The sequence below is a fragment of the Zalophus californianus genome, chromosome 1 (assembly GCF_009762305.2).
Source record: "Zalophus californianus isolate mZalCal1 chromosome 1, mZalCal1.pri.v2, whole genome shotgun sequence".
NCBI classification, from domain to species: domain Eukaryota; kingdom Metazoa; phylum Chordata; class Mammalia; order Carnivora; family Otariidae; genus Zalophus; species Zalophus californianus.
In genome coordinates, this window is record NC_045595.1 from 91,107,632 (window position 1) to 91,125,481 (window position 17,850).

The 17,850-nt window shown below is 53.3% G+C and overlaps 1 protein-coding gene across 1 annotated transcript; it reads right to left on the bottom strand.

The window, feature by feature from the left end:
* Positions 1-15,370: 15,370 nt before the first annotated feature.
* LOC113918410 (serine/threonine-protein kinase PLK1-like) lies at positions 15,371-17,189 on the bottom strand. The gene is given in 3 exon segments (XM_035723454.1): positions 15,371-15,568; positions 15,571-16,272; positions 16,275-17,189. Coding segments are annotated over 3 exon segments (1,815 nt in total).
* Positions 17,190-17,850: the final 661 nt, after the last annotated feature.

The following is a 17,850-nucleotide window of genomic DNA, read 5'->3' on the forward strand; positions in this document are numbered from 1 at the left end:
AGACCCTGCAGTTTGGGAAGAAAATAATGGAAAGAAAGAGAGAGAGGGTAGCGGGGGGGGGGGGGGGACAAGGAAGGCAGGGAAGAAGAAAGGAAGGGAGGGAGGGAAGGAAGGAAAAAATATGTGTTGGGTGCCTATTCTGTGCTGGACCCTGTGCTAGGAGCTTTCACTAGTCTTACTCATCCTAACAACCTTTTGAGGTAGTTTCCTGCATTTTAGAGATGAGGACCTGGGACTCAGGGCACATGTTCCACATGAATAAAACATGAAGAGCAGGGCTAGATTGAACATGCTTGCTAACACAGAGCATCAGAATGAGAGCCTGAAGCAAACAGGTCCAGGACAAGTGAAAAGCATGCTGTCTGACAGCTAACTTCCGGGCTGCATTGCCTGAAGTGTGTTGGATGGGAACATACAGTCACTCCTACAGTGACTAGCTAGAAGGAGGTTGGGGGAGGGGGACGTGCACTGCTATTGGAGTTTGATGTCAGGCTCCACCTGTTTGCTATGGAACTGGAGCATCCCTTGGTGGCTGTGCCAGATCCAGCATCCTTCTGGAAGATTCCTGGCCCTGGAGTCTATCTGCCAGGATGCACCAAGCACCTTAGGCAGATCTACAGGCATTCACACGCCGGTCCAACGTCCAGCTTTGCTTCGCCTGTCTGGGTCGAAGCTCTCCTCCTGCGGGGTGGGGGGCTCTGGAGACCCAGCATAGCCCCAGGGAGGAGAACTCCGCTTCATCTTCCATCTGTTAGGGCTTCAGCCAGGGGTCCACGAGCCCCAACCCCAGGCCCTTCTGGCACCCAGGATGTGCAGTTTCCTGCTGACGTATCACTCCTGGCACTTTCTGAATCCATACCCAGTTTTCGTTGTTTGATGTCACCAAATTGTTCCCTGACCACCTGATGAACTGTAAGTGTTGACAACCACCATCCCAAGGCTGGAGTACTTCCAGATGGTTAGGTAGGTGGCCCAAGCAACCACGGGCTCTACGGACAACTCAGGGAGAGGGCTTTGGGTGGGGTGAAGTGGCTCTGCAGTTGACCAGACTGAGGCTCTCTAGAAACAGCTGCGGAGCTTATGCAGTGGGGGATATGATGGCAGCCGGGTGAGGGGCATGCACATGAGAGATTCTAGAATTACACAGGTCTCCTCCAAACTTGTGGGTCTTCTATTCTCTGAAGTCCATCTGTCTGTCTATCAAGATACTATTTGGCTTTCGCTTTGCTTACCCTGTAGAGCAGAGTTTGGGGGGAATGGAATGTAGGCGCCCAGGTATTGGAGCTGGGTCCCATGGCCCCAGAGTGGCTGGGAAGAGGGGATGTGTGAGGAGAGGGGCTGCCCGGGGCCCCAGTCACCTCAGTCGTCCTTCCTCCCCAGCTTTCTCCCTCAGCATGACCGGGCCACCCACCTGCCAGCTCAGCTGTCCTCCTTGCTCACCATGTAATCCCTGCCAGGAAGAGAGGGGGGAAACATGAGCCAGCCTTCTCCCACTGCATCCTGCCATCCTGTTCTCCCTCCAGCCAGGAGGGATGAAAGGAGGGGGCTGGGGACAGGGAAGGGCAGGCTCCAGAGAAAGCTCCCCAGCTCAGTGGCCTCCTAGACACATGAAAACCACAAAATTGAGGCCTTCCCTCTGAGCCCACATGGCGGGGGCTGCTCTTGGCTCTTCTGGCATCTGGACACCTGCTAGGCCAGTTCCATCCAGCAGAGCCTCTCCTGCCTCCCCTGGGCTCTGCCTTCCCCTTCACTTTCCTGGGTCTGGGGTCGGGGGGCCCTGCTGGCTGTTTTTATTTTCATCCTGAAAATGTCACTTACGAAAGAGGGAGCACCAGTCCCAGCCTTGCCAGGCAAGCGAGAGCCTCAGTCTTCTGATCTGTAACCCGGCTACAGTCATGCCCACTGCCCAGGGTAGAAGACAAAGTGAGGTGGTGTAGGGCGCAGCCCAGCATGTGGCTGGCACTGGGCGGTGCCTGTTCTGAAACGGGGCCAGTCCCATCCCTGAAACCTGGGACATGACCGCAGACAGGCTGCCACTCCCCTCATTGTCAGGGCACCTCTGGGACGCCGGACGGGAGGAGCAAGGACAGAAAGAGCCCCCGTGCGTGCTCCTCACTGCGGGGTCTCAGGAACATCGTTGGGGGGGGCATTGTATACCGTGTGTTTGTGCGCGGGCACACGGCCGTCCATCTGTGCTCTCCTCGAGCAGTCGACCTCCCGCCCGTAGCAAGGGTTCCTTTCAAGCCATTCCAGGGGCGGTGTGCAGTTGTGTAACGAAACCACGTGGGGTCCCCCACTGGTGCTGTGGGACCTTGGAAGGGTCACGTCACTTCTCTGGGCCTTGGTTTCTCATGTAAACGTGGGCTGTGTTGATTCCTGCCTGGCGCTGCTGTTCTGGATTCGGCAGCTGGCCTCCTGCATGGCACAGCGTAAGTGAGGGATCCTGCGACATCCGTCCCCTTTCCCCCATCCAGTGCAGAGGTTTGCCCCAGGTTGCCTTGGCGTCTGCTCCAAGGAAGAAGGGAGGGGGAGGGCCAGAACACAGGATGGGCCACGGGAGAGGGGAGCCCTGGCTTCTCGCCAGACACTGGCGCTCTCTGCAGACTGAGGCGGGGCAGGGCTGGCCTTGACCATGCCTCTCAGGGAGAGAGGTCAGGGCTGGCCTGGGTGCATGGAGGACCCCCAGCTCCCAGTTCTGCGACTGGGATAAGTTTCTTGGGTGGGGGCAAGGCTCCCCCCTCCCCCAACCCTCCCCTTGAGGCCTCTGGTCCCTGGAGTTGCTGTTGCGCAAGCAAAGCGGGGAGCTTGCCTCTCGCAGGGTTACCTGGGGCAGGCTGGGCGCGGGGCTGGGCCAGGCCCTGGAGCACAGTGATGACAGGGACCCGTTGGTGGCAGGACAGTTTACACTCCCCAGGTGGTGGCTGAAAAGCTGCCACTGAGGGAGGAGCCTGTGATGACATGTGTCTCTGGCCAAGGCCTGACAACCATCTGTTCCCAGCCAGCAGCCTGGAGGCCTCCAGGGACGGAGAAGACAGGGAAAGAAACAGAAAGAGAAACAGGGGACAGAGAGACACAGAGACAGAGAGAGACAAAGAGACAGAGGGACAGAGAGACAGAGGGACAGAGAGAGAGTAAGAGGCACACAGAGAAATAGCAGGACTGAGAGACAGAGACAGACAGAGAGGCAGAAAAAGAGAACGAAAGGAACAGAGTTGCTGAGAGAGCAATCGAAAGAGAGAGATGAGCGGTGGGGGGCGGGGAGACACGGAAGTAGAGAGACAGAGAAAGATGGACATGGAGAGAGACACAGTCAGGGAGAGAGACAGAGACAGACCAATTCCTGGAGGCAGATAAAGAGGGGGTGCGTGCTGGGGTAGCTGGGGTGAGGGGGAGAGATAGACAAGAGTGCTTCCTCTGGTCAGGCTCTTGGTGGAAGGAGAGCCCTCATAAGCCAAGGCCCTTTCAGCCTCAGCACATCGAGAGGGAAGAAGTCACTCTTGACCCTGGGCTCCTGAGTCTGGGGTCCTGATGTGGTTCTTAGGTGTTAGTGTACAGCAGAATCACTGGGGGGAGGGTACATTCAAGTTCAGGGGCCAGGCCCATCCCCAGAGTCTGACTGGCTGGTCAAAAGGAGGCCAGGAATCTGCATTTCCATCAGGCTCCCCAGGAAATTCTAGTGTGGGGTCACACCAGTTGTATACAGTCAGAGGCACTGCACCAGGAGGAGCCGGGAGTGGGTACCCCTGTCCTGTCCCCAACGGCTCCCCACTCTGTGGGTCCTGGATGGGCCAGGGCTCTGAGGGGACTTTCCCCACAGACTTGGAGGCTTCCCACCTCCCTTGTTCCACCAGCCAGTGCCCCAGGAAGGGTTGGGGCCCTCTGTCTATCCCTGGATGGGCAGACAGGGAGGAACCTTGGAGGTCACTATTCAGTCCCAACCACTGTGCAGTTGAGGAAACTCAGCAGCTGGGCCAAGGCCATAAAGACAAGACGACACGTTAATTTATCCAGCTCCTGCTATGGCCCGGGCTCTGTGCCGAATATTATTTCAATTTGTCACTTAAACAGGGGAAAGGTCGTCACTGCCTCTACCATAGAGTTGAAGAAATGAGGGCCAGAGATGATGAGTGACCTTCCCTAGGGCACACATCTAGGAAATGGCAGAGCCTGGACCAGACTCCATGTGTGTCTTACCCTAACATCCATGCTCAACTCCCAGCTTCTCCCCTATTTCTATTAATGGCTCTGCTGGCTCTCAGGCTGAGATCCCAAATGCAGCTATCTTGGTTCCTCCCCTGGCCTCATCCCATCAGTGTCCCCCAGCTCCCGGCAGTCGCGGCAGACACCAGTTTCCCACTGTAATAGCTCATCCCCAGGTCAGCCTTCCTTCATATCTCTAGCGCGGACCTGGGCAGTACTCCTCCAAACTCATTCCCTCCCCCCCCCCCCCCGGCCAGGACTCGTTACCTACACCCCTGGAAGTGAGGAGAAGGATTTTAGATAGCTGTCTTTCCAGGCCCTCTAGAAAACAGAGCCTGGGGCGGAATCTTGCGCTAAGGCTTTCTGAGAAGGGGTGGGCTGGGCTGCAATCCCAGGGCAGCAGGAGGCAGGGGGGATGGCTTCGAGGCAGCGAGAAGGGGAAGGAAGATTCAGGAAGCTGTGCTACTCAGCTGGCCACGGTCTCAGGAAGCAGGGCCCTTTTCTTCAGGCACACGGGCTGTTTCCAGAAAAAATTAGCGGGATGTCATCCCTTCAAATGGTATATTTCAGCAGCTCACAGAACTCAGGGAACAGTTTACTTACTCATGCTGATTTATTACAAAGGATATTTTAAAGGCTAGGAATGAACAGCCAGGTGAAGGGATCTATAGGGGGAAGACCGGAAGGGTCCCGAGTGCAGGAGCTTCTGTGTCTGTCGCGGTGGGGTGCACCACCCTCCCGGCACACAGATGTGCTCACCGACCTGGAAGCTCTCCGAGCTCCACGCTTCTGGGCTTTTTATGGAGGCTTCATCACATAGTCATGATGAATTATTAACCCATTTCCTTGCTTCAGTCCCCTCTATGGAGGATGGTAGTTGGGGCTTAAGCTTGTAATCATGGCTTGGATTTTCTGGTGACCAGCTCCCACCCAGGAACCCTCCAAGAGTCACCTCTTCCTAACCTCCTGTCACCCGGGAAATTACAAGGGTTTTAGGAGCTTTCTGTTGGGAACTGGGCTCAGAGACAAAATATTAGCAGGCACTGGAGGTGGAGATTAATATATATATTTTAGTATTTCACAACTTGGCAGTACGAAGAACCTAGTGGGACACCCATGGGTCTGCTTCACAGGCATATCTGCCTGGTGACACATCCTGGAAGGGGCTCCTTGGCTCCAAATGAGGTGGCTGGCAAACCCTGTACTCCAGCCACTGAGGAAGGACTTGCAGGGAGCTGCCACACCTCACATCCCAGGCCTCTGCTCAGACCCTCCCGCTGGAAGTGCTGAGAACTGGAAATGGAGCTCCAGTGTGTGCTCACGGGCTGCATTGTGGGGCTGCCCGGGAAGGAGGAGCTTGGGGCCTATAAAATGTGTGAATCCAAGTCTGCACTTTGCAAACTCCTGGGGTGCTCTGGTATGCTGCTTCTCATGTGACCCTGGCCAGGTCATGGATGGAGGAAGCCATGAAGCTCATGACCATGGGCCTCCCCATCTACACAGCTGTCCACCTTGGTGTGAGGGGGAAGGTGAGGACTGAGAAAGGCTGTCCTGGTGTGAGCCAACAGGAGGGTAGCTGCCAGATGGCCCTTGACCCCCAGAAGCTGGGTCTACCCAGAGCAGGGAGGACAAGTAGGAGGTGGCATTATGAGTTCACTGCTGCCTTGACCTTCAAGACAAGGCAAGAACACATCCTGGAGCTGCTTTTAGCAAAGCAGGCTTTCCCAACTTCTGAATGGCTTTTTGTCTGAGTGGTATCCATTTAACTCCCATGATAAAATCATTTCTGTTTCTTCTTTTCACTGAACTCAACTGCTCTTCAGGTAGGCTTCCAAGTACAGACATCTTATAGATTTCCACAGAGGTGAGTGCACTCTCTACTTTTCCCTTGGACTGGTTCCTTCTTAATTAAGCACATATTATTGCTATATTTCTATCAAGAGGCTACCACCTCTGCCACCATCACCATCTCCACTAATATCACCATCTCCACCACCATCACCCCCTCCCTCACCATCACTATCACCATCTCCCTCACCATCACCATCTCCCTCACCATCACCATCACCATCTCCATCACCATCACCTTCTCCATTACCATCACCATCACCATCTCCACCACCATCACCATCTCCCTCACCATCACCATCTCCCTCACCATCACCATCTCCCTCACCATCACCATCTCCCTCACCATCATCATCACCATCTCCCTCACCATCACCATCCCCATCACCATCACCATCACCATCTCCATCACCATCACCCCCTCCCTCACCACCACCATCTCCCTCACCATCACCTTCTCCATTACCATCACCATCACCATCTCCACCACCATCACTATCTCCCTCACCATCACCATCTCCCTCACCATCACCATCACCATCTCCACTTCTACCTCATCTCTACCCCATCACCCCCTCCACCACCATCACCATCTCCTCCCACCATCACCTCGTCTACCACCAACACCAATACCCACCTCACCTCTACGACCAACACCACCTCCACCACCAACACCATTTCCATCACCTCCACCGCCTTCACTCTCACCCTCACACCCAAAATAATTCATCTTACATCTCAGAGACCCTCCATCTTCGAAGTTGCAGGTAATGAAAGAGGCAGACTATGCAGTAGCCAGAGGAGCACAGACCATGGATTCAGAACAACAGCCCTTTTCCTCCTCTTCATGAGCCTGTTCTTGGGGGTTGTGGTCAGATACTGTGCTGGGGTGATGTCGTGGCTTCTCCCTCTACCCACTCCTCCAGCCCCAATGCTTGTCGCCCACGTAATGCAAGGGTCTGGCAGTGCAGTAATGACCAGTGGCCTTGGGTCCCACTCTCTGGCTGGTGTGCATGGCATGGATGCACCAGGCTGTTGACAGCTGCTATCTGCCCTGATTGATCAGCTCCTGTGTGGTGTGGATCATTAAGCATCTTGCATAACACCAATGCTGCCCCAGGCTAACTGTGCCTCAGTTCTTGTTACCTATAGATGAGGCTGATGATAATTCCAGTCATGGTAAGACTCTTTAGTCATTGTTCCATCATTTCTGGAGGACTGAAATGCCTGGGTAATTGGGTCAAAGATCTTAAGTAAAAATAGTGCCAGTGCATGTTAAAAAGATGGAAATTGGGGACTGGAAAATAATTTCTGGACACAAGAAAAGGTTTTTATCTATTACCAACTAGATAAACCAAACAGGATCTCATTTTTGAGACTCTCTGAGCTATCTTCATAAACACTTTTGCAAGTTATTCGCCTCCAATATGAACACACTCTTCCCAAAGCCACACACAGCCTCTCGCCAGGGGCCGGGAGTAGGGGGAAATGGGGAGTGACCGCTAATGGGTACAGGTTTTTGGTGGGGGGTGATGGAAATGTTCTGGAATCAGATAGAGGTGAGAGTGGCACAACCTTGTCAATATAGTTAAAATAATTGTAAAGTGCAACTGTACATTTTAAAAGGGTGAGTTTTATAAGTGAATTGTATCTGTTTTTAAAAAGAAGAATTAAAAAAGGTGCAGCTGTTTGAGAATGGGGTCAACACGGAGGAATCAGAGACAAGAGAAAGAGGGAGAGAAGTCTGATCCTGTGATCCCATTTGAGCCCCTAGATCTGGCTGTGCCAGAAGTCAGACTGCCTTGGAATGTTTCAGTTACATGAGCCAACAGATTCTCCGTTTCTTAGGTCAGGTCACTTACCCCCAGAGGATCCCCGGCTGGCACTCATGCCCTCTGACCTCCTGGGGGCTGGGCCTTTCAGGAAGCACTTTTCCCTTCCGTCCTCCACCTTTGCCCCTGTTGGTTCTAGTTCACACTTCTCCCATTTAAAAATTAGCTCCCCCCCGCCCCGATTCTACTTCATACCTTTTCCTCTTCCCCATTTCACTCAAATCTCCCAAAGGAAGGTCCAGACGTGCTAGTCTGCTTCCTGGCCACCCCTTTCCCTCTTGACGCTCTGCCTGGGTCACTGCCCACCTTCCACGGGCACTCTACTGCCCTCCTGTGGCCAAGCCTTGACAGGGTCTGTCCTCCCTGCACTGGGGTGGGCTCAGACCTTTGCTCCTCGGCTTCCTGTAGGTCCCTTCACTGTCTCCTCATCCCTGGATGCTTGCACCTCCCCTGACTCTGGGTTAGGCCTCTGCTCTGATCCTCTGCTCCCTATCTCTGGGCTGCTGCCTCCATGCTCCATGCTCAGGACTAAGAACTGGACCCCCTACCTGCATGGCAGACTCGTCCTCCTCTGAACCCCCTTCTCTTTCTGAGGCACTCTCATGGACCCAGCACCTTCTCCCCCTCTTCATATAGTCACCCGGTCACATCATGCCATGTCCTTTGTAAGTATTCCTGGCGTCCTTGCTCTTTGCACCCCCATCACTACGGCCCCTGGGCCTGTCTGCTCATGGCTCACTTTCTGTTCTCCCCTCTAATGTTCTCCCCTCCACTTCTACCTCTTGCTGTGCTCAGGCTTAAACCACAAATCCAAGTATGCTGTTCCCTGCTCAAACCCACATGGGATCAAGTCCAAGCCCTTGGCAGGGCACCTGAGCCGCCAGGCTCTCAGATGTGTCCTGTGTCATCTCTACTTAGTCATAAGCTCTTCCAACACAGAACTGCTGGTTTGTTGCCATGGGGACCACGCTACCCCAGGCCTCTCTGCACGTGGTGCCCTCCTACCTTCAGCCCCCTCCGAAGATATTCCTACTCCTTAAGACTGGACCAGGGGATCCCTTCTTGGGGGTGATTTTCTGGACTCCCCATCCCATGTCTGTCCTCCCTCCACTTCCACTCAGGCTGGGTCATGTGCTCTTCCTGGTGTCCATAAAGTGCTGGGCTTATCTCTGAGAGACTGTCGATAAATTGTTTAAGTGGTTTCACATCCATGCATACTTCTGGAGTGCTTCTGGAGGGCAAGGCTGTGTCCCTAGCATAGTGCTGGGCACATACCAGCTGCTCAGCCAATGCTTAATGAAAGAACAGGGTGAACTGACAGCTAAGGCTCCCTGGCCACTCACCATGTCCCAGCTACCACTCTAAGGCTTCTTGATATATGACTCATTTAAAGCCCACAACAACCTACGCAGTGGATGCCCTAATAGTTTCCATTTTACAGATGAAGACACTGAGCCTAAGAACCTTGCCCAAAGATGTGTGGCTGGATTCAAACCCGGCTCTAGGGGCTGGCTGGTACCCACCACCCTGTTGCTGCTTCTACAGATCTCCCCACCTCCATTGTGAATTTCTGCCTTGCATCCCCTCCACTGGGAATGCCAGTGCCCGGTCATGTCCACCACATCGCTGGGGACTCGGCTCAGGCCCCACCTCTCCCTCTGCATGAGCAGTTCCCTGACACAGCAGGGATAGACCCTTTACACATACCATTCATTGGGACAAAGCAAATCCCCCCCCCCCCCCACCGGCCCCAAGCTCATTCAGGTCCCAGGACAAGTACAGCTGGTGACATACGGGCCCATGAGACACTGGCTCTTAAGAAACACCATCGATGATAATCATGCTTTTGGAGAAGTCATCTTTTTGTGGGGGACATGTTAGTTTACTCGAAAGGAAAAAGAAACATGAGTTTTAGTAACTTTCTCTTATTTGGTATAACTACAGTTCACAGTAGGCTGCCCCGTATTTGCTTTATCTTATTTGCTCTCCCCTACTTTCCTGTGATGTGTTCAGGTCAGATTAGCTCCATTGTACTGAAGAGACAACTGAATGTCAGCAACACCGAGTCACTTGTCCAAGGCTCATTAGGACCCAGGTTTGTTGGTTCTAAGCTTGCACTTGTTACTTGCTTGACGGAAGTGTCTAAGCACTCTCCGGCCACACGCCGACCCGCAGCAGAACATGGCTCAGTTAGCAGGTGGTGGAGGAAGTCCTGCACGCAGGTGTCTCAGTGCAGCCAGGGGCCTGTCCCTGTGGATTAGGACCGCAGTATATGAGTGTGTGTGTGTGTGTGTGTGTGTGTGTGTGTGTGTGTGTGTGTGTGTGTGTGTGTGTGTGTGTGTCTGGGGGGGGCACAATTCAGCCGATAGCAATGTGTATGTTCTTAAAAGAGAAAAACATAACTACCTTGGTGAAATAAGAGCCCAGTTGGGAGCCCTGACAGGAGGGCAGTACTGTTCAGCATGTACTGAAGTCCTGGCCTCTAGTGCGTCAGAATGTGACTGTATTTGGAGATAGGGCCTTTAAAAGAGGTAATTAAGGTAAAATGAAGCCATAATGGTGGCCCTAATCCAGTAGGACCAGTGGCCTTATAATAAGAGGAAGAGACACCAGCTGGTGCACACACAGACAAAGAAGCTCAGGAGAAACCCACCCCGTGGACACCGTGATCTCAGACTTCCGGCCTCCAGAGCTGTGGGACGATAAATGTGTGTTGTGTAAGCCTCGCGGCCTGTGGCTTCTGTTATGGCAGCTGGAGCAGACGAAGACATATATACATTTTAAAAGCTCTGTGTGACCCTTTATTCGTGTTCAGTTTTCGATAGTCTTGTCAACACTGTGAAGTTTCCCGAAACTCAGGCCATGGAGGAACAGGCTCCATGAGTCCTGTGGAGCCCCCGTGTGAGGAGGCTGTGTGTGGAGCAGCATACGGATGAGGCGAGGATTCTGGACAACCACGAGCCTGTCCTGCCGGGCTGCTCCCTCCTGAGAGCTCTGGGCCAACAAGAAGACTTTCCTGAGCCTGTTTCCTCACCCGCTAGATGAGCATGTGGAGACATACGACTAAGTCCCCCTCCAGCTCAAGACTGTCATCATACCCTGGCAGGAGAGGGTAGAGAATTTCTGGCTTAGAGGGGTTGTGAGACATTCACGTTTCAGACTGGGAGGGGTCCAGAGCCCCCGCCAGTCTCTTTCCATTGAAAGGCTTCAACACAAAAGGCCCTTTGGCTTCTTGGCAGGACTGGAGCTGGTGGCTGGGCAAGGAGGCAGCTCAGAGATCTGAAAGAGCCTGGGACTGCCAGCTCACGGAGGAGGCGGCGGGAGTTTTATAAGGACTTCAGCGCGAGCCTTTGAAACTTTCTGCTATTCAAGTCTGTTTAGAGTCTGCTTCTGAAGCCTGCTATCTTTCAACTCCGGTCTCTTAATTCGTCCCCATGCCCTGGTGGCAGAGCCCAGAGGAGCTTTGCAGGCCAGCGGCACTTGTCAGTGAAGCCCGGGGACAGGTGGCTTGCAGGACAGGAGGCTGGGAACACGCAGGGGCGGGCCTCAGAGTGGGACGGGGCTTGGGACGGGAACAGCTGGACGGAGGGGGCAGGTGGACACTCTGCAGGCCCCGTTCCTGGGAGGGCCTTTGATTTTGAGGAAAGAGTCGGGAAAAGCAGGTCTTTCGAGGCAGACCCACACAGAGGGGGCTGAGGAGGTGTGGAATTAGCCTTCCGTGACCTTTCCCAAGGGAGAGCGTGTCACTTTGTTCTGTGGTACTTTGTGAACTGTGAAGCGAGAGACTCTTATGCTGCTACTTTGGGGGACCAGCTAAGGAATCATGGGTAACAGGAGTACCAGCCAAGCACAGACAGGAGGGCCTGAAGCCATGGAAGGTCAATTAAAGCAGAGGATCTTAATCTTGGGGTGCATGTGGCCCTAGAGGGTATGGAGAGAGGCTATAAGCCTGTGGAAATCACAAGCCAACGGGTGGTTATTTTGCCAGGGAGCACTGCCATGAAGTTATGGCAGGAGATGGCAGAAACTGGGGAAAGGGGATCAGCTTGTAAACAGTTTGGGGTCTATCCATCTCTGCAGGGGGCAGAGCCAGTGGGTCCAGGGGCTGATGCTGGCTGTTGGCACAGAAGTATTTCCCAAGAGGAGGAAGGACATTCAAAACCACGGAGATGTACCATTTATTGGTGTAGCAAGCACTTTACCTGTACCATCTCAGTTCTCACAGCTACTCCGTGGGGTGTGAGTATCATGGCCCCACTTTGCACTGGGAGAGACTGGGGCTCAGAGAAGTTAGAAATTTGCCCAAAGGCACCCCGTTAACAAATCTTGCAAGAGTAACAACCCAGTCCTGCGGGCCTTTGGCCTGTTCTCATTTTGCTCTGCGTACTATTTGGAGGGTTTGTGCCTCCAGATGGGCCAGCCCACTTTATTCTGAAGCCAATGAGCAGCCTTTTGGGTCCTCAGAGGGTGAGCCTTCTGGGAGAGAATTCTCTACATGATACCAGGGACTGGGTCTCTGGGCTAATCTGTTTCCTATTTACTCTCAATAAATGGTCTTTCTGAGTCATCAATTGTTTCATTTGAGAGCAAGTTAGGAGAATTGGTTCCCAAATCCTGTTACTTCTGGGTGCCCCAGGGAACTGAAGTCTGGGGTCAGCTGGTCACTCTGGGTATCTTTCAGTCTAAATAGACATAATTGAGAAATGAGTCTGCAATTATCTTGGGAGCAGTTCATATCAGGTACCAAGAGGAGAAAATTTACACGAAGAGCTGCAAATCATCATTAACTGGACACCCTAGGCCCTACAAGCCAGTAGCAAAAGTTCTAAGCAGGAAGGATTTGTTGGGGACTTGGGAGCAGGCAGAAATGGCAGGAAGGGGAGCAGGCCATGTGCTTTGTTCCTTCTGAATTCTTGCTTTTATGTCTCTAGAACACCATTGTTACTATGTATTTACTGATAACCTACAGGACGTGAAATATTTGAGTACTTCATGATTTTAACCTGTTTGTTCCTCCTCCCATCCAAGCAACCATCCGTTGGCACTGAGGAGTCCCTCCAGGACACTGATGGTGAAGATGAGAGCAAACACTCATACAGTGCTTACTATATGCTGGGGGCTGTTCTGGGGATGTTACTCATTCAGGACTCACAGCGACTCTCGGAGGAAGGTACTATTACCATCTTATCTTACAGACGAGGAAACTGAGGCCCCACGAGATGAAGTGATGCGCCAAGGATGCACAAGTAGGCAGGAGCAGGAGAATGGATGGGAGCCTGTGGGCAGGCATCTGACTTGGCACTGGGGTGACAGAGAGTCGCTGAAGGGCTTTGGGAAGGGACCTTAGATTCTATGGACAAAGCAACCACAGTTTTGCTTTTAAACCTGTCTGAGGATTATTAAACTGTTATACGTACCCCATCTCTGAAAGGCCAAATGGGATAGACGAGCTGTAGCCACACCTGGGAATTCCTCAGTAGAAGGGGCGTGGGAGGGAGTGGGGGTGGTAGAAGTTTTCAGGCACCAGAAACCAGCAGGTGCCACATCCACACCACGTGGTTCTATGCTTTGCGAAAGGAAAGAGGCCTTGCGTGGTTTTCATCATCTGACATTTGATTTAAACTTTTTCCAGTTTTATTTTAATGTTTTGAATCCACTCTCGTGAAGAAAATAGTTTTGTATCTAAATCTGAGTGTGAAGGTTGCTAAGAGACTATTCATAGAAGTCTACGATTTCAGAGCTGGAAGGAACTTGTGAGATAGGGCCCAATGCCCTCATTTTTCTGATGAGGGCACTTGGATATGACCCTGTTCAGGGTCAGGCAGCAAGCAGTTAATGACATTAGGAATAACCTAAGGCTTTTATACAGGACTGAGAATTAAACAATAAGAGAGAAGGAAAATCACTCTCTTCTAAGGTTGAAATTTGTTATCAGCCCAAACTGCATCCCTTACAAGCGCTAGAAAAACCAACTGAAGGGATGACGCACCTATAGAGAATGTATCATTTGCGTGTGTCAGTGAAAAGGCCTGGTCACTGGCTTTAGACATGGCGCTCAAATGATGTAATTAGGACTCTGTCTCTTCCTCTGCTTCCCTCTTTCCACATTCACTTCATTTTCAGGCAGATTCTTCTCATGAGCTCCCTGAGCAGCTCCAAGGTGGCTAGCACCTTTATAGGCTTAGCAGATGAAGAACCCTCTTCCCCACTTCCCACCACCACCGGCTCCATCTCGTTAGCTTAGACTGACCAGGTTGGGTCACCTGCTCACGCGGGAAGCAATTACCGTCAGCTGGGAGATGCAGTGCTCTGGTCGGCTGGACCTGAGCCGCATGCCCAGCCTTGGACCTGGGGTGGGGTCACACCCACTGCAAACCACATTGCCTCAGGGCAAGATGGTGTGCTGTTAACAGACCTGGGAGAAATGGATGTGAGGCAGGCGTGACAACAGATGGGCACTTGAAGGTTTCATGAGAGCAAGTTGCTGTAAGACTTTTTTTTCTTTAAAGATTTTATTTATTTATTTGAGAGAGAGAGAGAGAGATCACAGAGGCAGATGGAGAAGCAGCCTCGCCACTGAGCAGAGATCTCAGGACCCTGAGATCATGACCTGAGCTGAAGGCAGACTCTTAACTGACTGAGCCACCCAGGTGCCCCCGTAAGACAGTTTTCATTCTCATTTGGCTTTTGCCATGGAAGGAAACGTTGTGTTGACTGAGGCCTCGAGAACAGTTAAGAACATCTTCTCTTGGACTGGGAGAAAAGGAAAAAGATCTCGCTCATGTGTATCAGGGCCTGGAAGGAAGCCCCTGGCAGATGGTACAAGCTGCCTATGAGGGCTGTCGTTTCAGACTTGCTCACAGATCCTAGAAAGGTGCCCACATCCTGGGAACATAAAGTCATAAGCTGGTTTGTGACCATGGTGGCCGATCGCATGTCCCCTCAGTGTCCTCTCCCACAGGGCTCACTGTCCCTCCCCTGCTCCCACACTTCTTCCCTGAAAAATGGGGCGTCAGCTCTTTGGGGCTGATTGTGTGGTTCTGGCTACACGAAACCTCTTTCCACTTTGACCTTCCTTCTCCCTCGAGGGCTGGGGCTCAAGTCTAGTCCTCCTTCCATCTTTTCCCATGATTCTCTTGTCAAATAATTCCACGTAGGGAAATGTCTTTATAACTTTTTTTTTTTTTTGAAGATTCACATGAGTTTAATGTATATAAAGTCAAGGAAAGGGCAGTCCCGGATTCAAGAGCGGTATTCTGTACAATGCATATGGTGGGGCTGAGGGAGAAGGGCAAGAGACTGTAGAACCCACACCCGAACATGTACAAAAATAACTTAACACGGCGACCCCCACCAGCAAGGATGTGGAACCCTCCCCAGCCCCCAGGGCTGGGGGGCACATTCTAGAAAACGGCACAAGGGTTGCTAACCAGTGCGGGCCAAGGTGCTGCGGGGGTGAGAGGGGGTGCCAGTCCAGAGGGGAGGAAGGCCTACGAGGAGGCCTTGAGACGGTTGGCAGCCGAGCAGGAACTCAGCAGCTTGTCCACCATGGTGCGGGCGTAGCGGAGCCGGCTGGCCAGCTCCTTGGAGCAGCCGTACTCCTCCAGCAGGCTCAGGTGGTACGTGCGGAAGTCCCACCTCTCGGCAAGGTAGGTCACGGCTGCCATCAGCGGGCACAGGATGAGTTTGGGGTATGGTCCTGGAAGGAGTTGATCTGCACACAGCCATTGCTGAGGTGCAGGATGATGGCGCTGCGGGTGCGAAACCAGGTGCGCAGGTAGGGTAGCCGGCTGAGCTCATCGCCTTCCCAGGGTGTGATGTTGGCACCCGCCTTCAACAAGTGTTCACTCATGTAGTTCCGGAAATACTTCAGGAGAGTGATCTTCTTCATGAGGGAGTTGGGATGGGAGCTCACGGTGAGGTTGGACTCTGTGCCATCGCGCTCTATGTACTGCAGTCTGTCGCCGTCATTGTAGAGGATCAGGCGTGTCGAGTCATTGAAGAGCACCCCCATGCTGTTGTCGCATAGCTGGTACCCGAGGCCGTACTTGTCCAAATAGTCCACCCACTTGCTAACCCAGAAGATGGGGATGCAGGCGGGATCCTCAGCCTCCTCTTGCCTCACCAGCCCCCACGCTGAGGGCTTGGACGCATTGACGCTGTGTAGCTGCTGCAGCATGTCACCCAGGTGGCAGTCAACCACCTCACTGGTCTCCCGGACCACTGGCTCCTCTTTTTCCCGGGGCTGCTCGGGCATGGGGTTTTCCATACCTTTATTGAGGACTGTGAGAGGCTTCCAACTGCTGGGGTCCAGACTGCTGGGAGTGATGGAAAACCGGGGTGCAATGGTGAGACAGGTGATGGGGAGCCGGGTGGGGATGTAGCCGGAGGTTACAAGAAGTTGTCATTGAGCAGCTCATGAATGGTGGGGCGGGCAGTAGGATCTGTCTGAAGCATCTTCTGGATGAGGGAGGCAGCCACAGGGTTGATGGGCTTGGGAATACTGTAGTCGTTCTTCTTGATCCGGAGGTAGGTCTCTTTGAGGCAAGAGGTCTCAAAAGGTGGTTTGCCCACTGACAATGTATACATGATACACCCAATGGACCACACGTCCACCGTGAAACTGTGCCCTTTCTTGCTGAGCCCCTCAGGAACTATGTAATTAGGAGTCCTGCACAGGGTCTTCTTGCGTTCCCCGTCATGTTCCACTTTGGTTGCCAGTCCAAAATCCCCTATTTTCACCTCCAGATCCTCATTCGGGAAAAGGTTGCCCAACTTGAGGTCCCGGTGAATAACCCGGTTTCGGTGCAGGTACTGGCAGCCAAGGACAATTTGCTGAAGGTAGTAGCAGGCTTCCGGCTCAGTCAGTGCTTTCCTCCACTTGTGCAGCTCCAGGAGAGACCTCCGGCGGCAGAGCTCCAACACCACGAATATGAAGTCGTTGTCCTCGAAAAAGCCGCGGAAGCCTATGATGTACTGGTCGGTGAGGCTGCGGTGAATGGATATCTCCATGGACATCTTCTCCTTCTGATGTGGCTTGAGCAGCAGCGATGTGGGCACGATCTTGCCAGCGAACACCTCCTTAGTGTCAGCGTCCGAGATCTCGAAGCACTTAGCAAAGCCGCCCTTCCCCAGAAAGCGTCCCTGCAGGTAGCGCCGCCGGCTGCGCGGGTCCACTAGGACCTCCGGGAGCTCTTTCGCCGGCGGAGCGGCTGCCGGGACCCTGGGAGCTGCAACTCCGGGACCCCCGGCTTTCCCTGGGTCGGCTGGTGTCCGTGCCAGCTTCCCTGCAGTTGCCGCCACACTCATGTTCCTGGAGTTGCTCCGCGGACCTAGACCTAGCAGGGTCTGAGCAGAGGCTTGGCACCGCTTTGCTCCTCCATGTCTTTATAACTTAAGCCCAGGCTCCTTCATGAATCCTTTATCTTCTTCCATGAACTCCTCCTTTGCCTTGCTATCTCAAGAGAGTCCCTCCCCTTCCATTATTTCCTGACATAGCTCCTCCAGCCCAGGGATGCTTTCCTGCAGCAGGTAGTAGAAAATTCCCTCCAATTCAGCAAAGGAGTAGAGTTTACCATCCTGCAAAGCAGGAGCCCAGAGGCGGTGCAGAGCGGCATGGCACAGGGAGGCCCAGGCTCGGGTTCCCCAGAATCTCTCTGCTCTGCTCTCCTCTGTTGCAGTTTGTTCTTGGCAGCCTCCCTGGTGCGGGCAAGGTGCCTGCCTGCAGCAACTGGGACGGCGTGCTCTGTGCCGTTGTCTGGCAAGAAGTCCTCTCCTCCATCCAGAGGATGAAAGAATGTTCCTTCAGTCCATGGGACCGACTTGGGTCTCACAGCCCTCCCCGGACCCATGACAGTCACCAGAGGGATGCCAGGTGCTGATTGGACTCCTGAACACAGCCCTGGTAAGAGGTATGCTCTCCTGCTGGCTCCCCTAGTCAGGACCTTCCCTGGAGCTGGGGCTGGTCCAG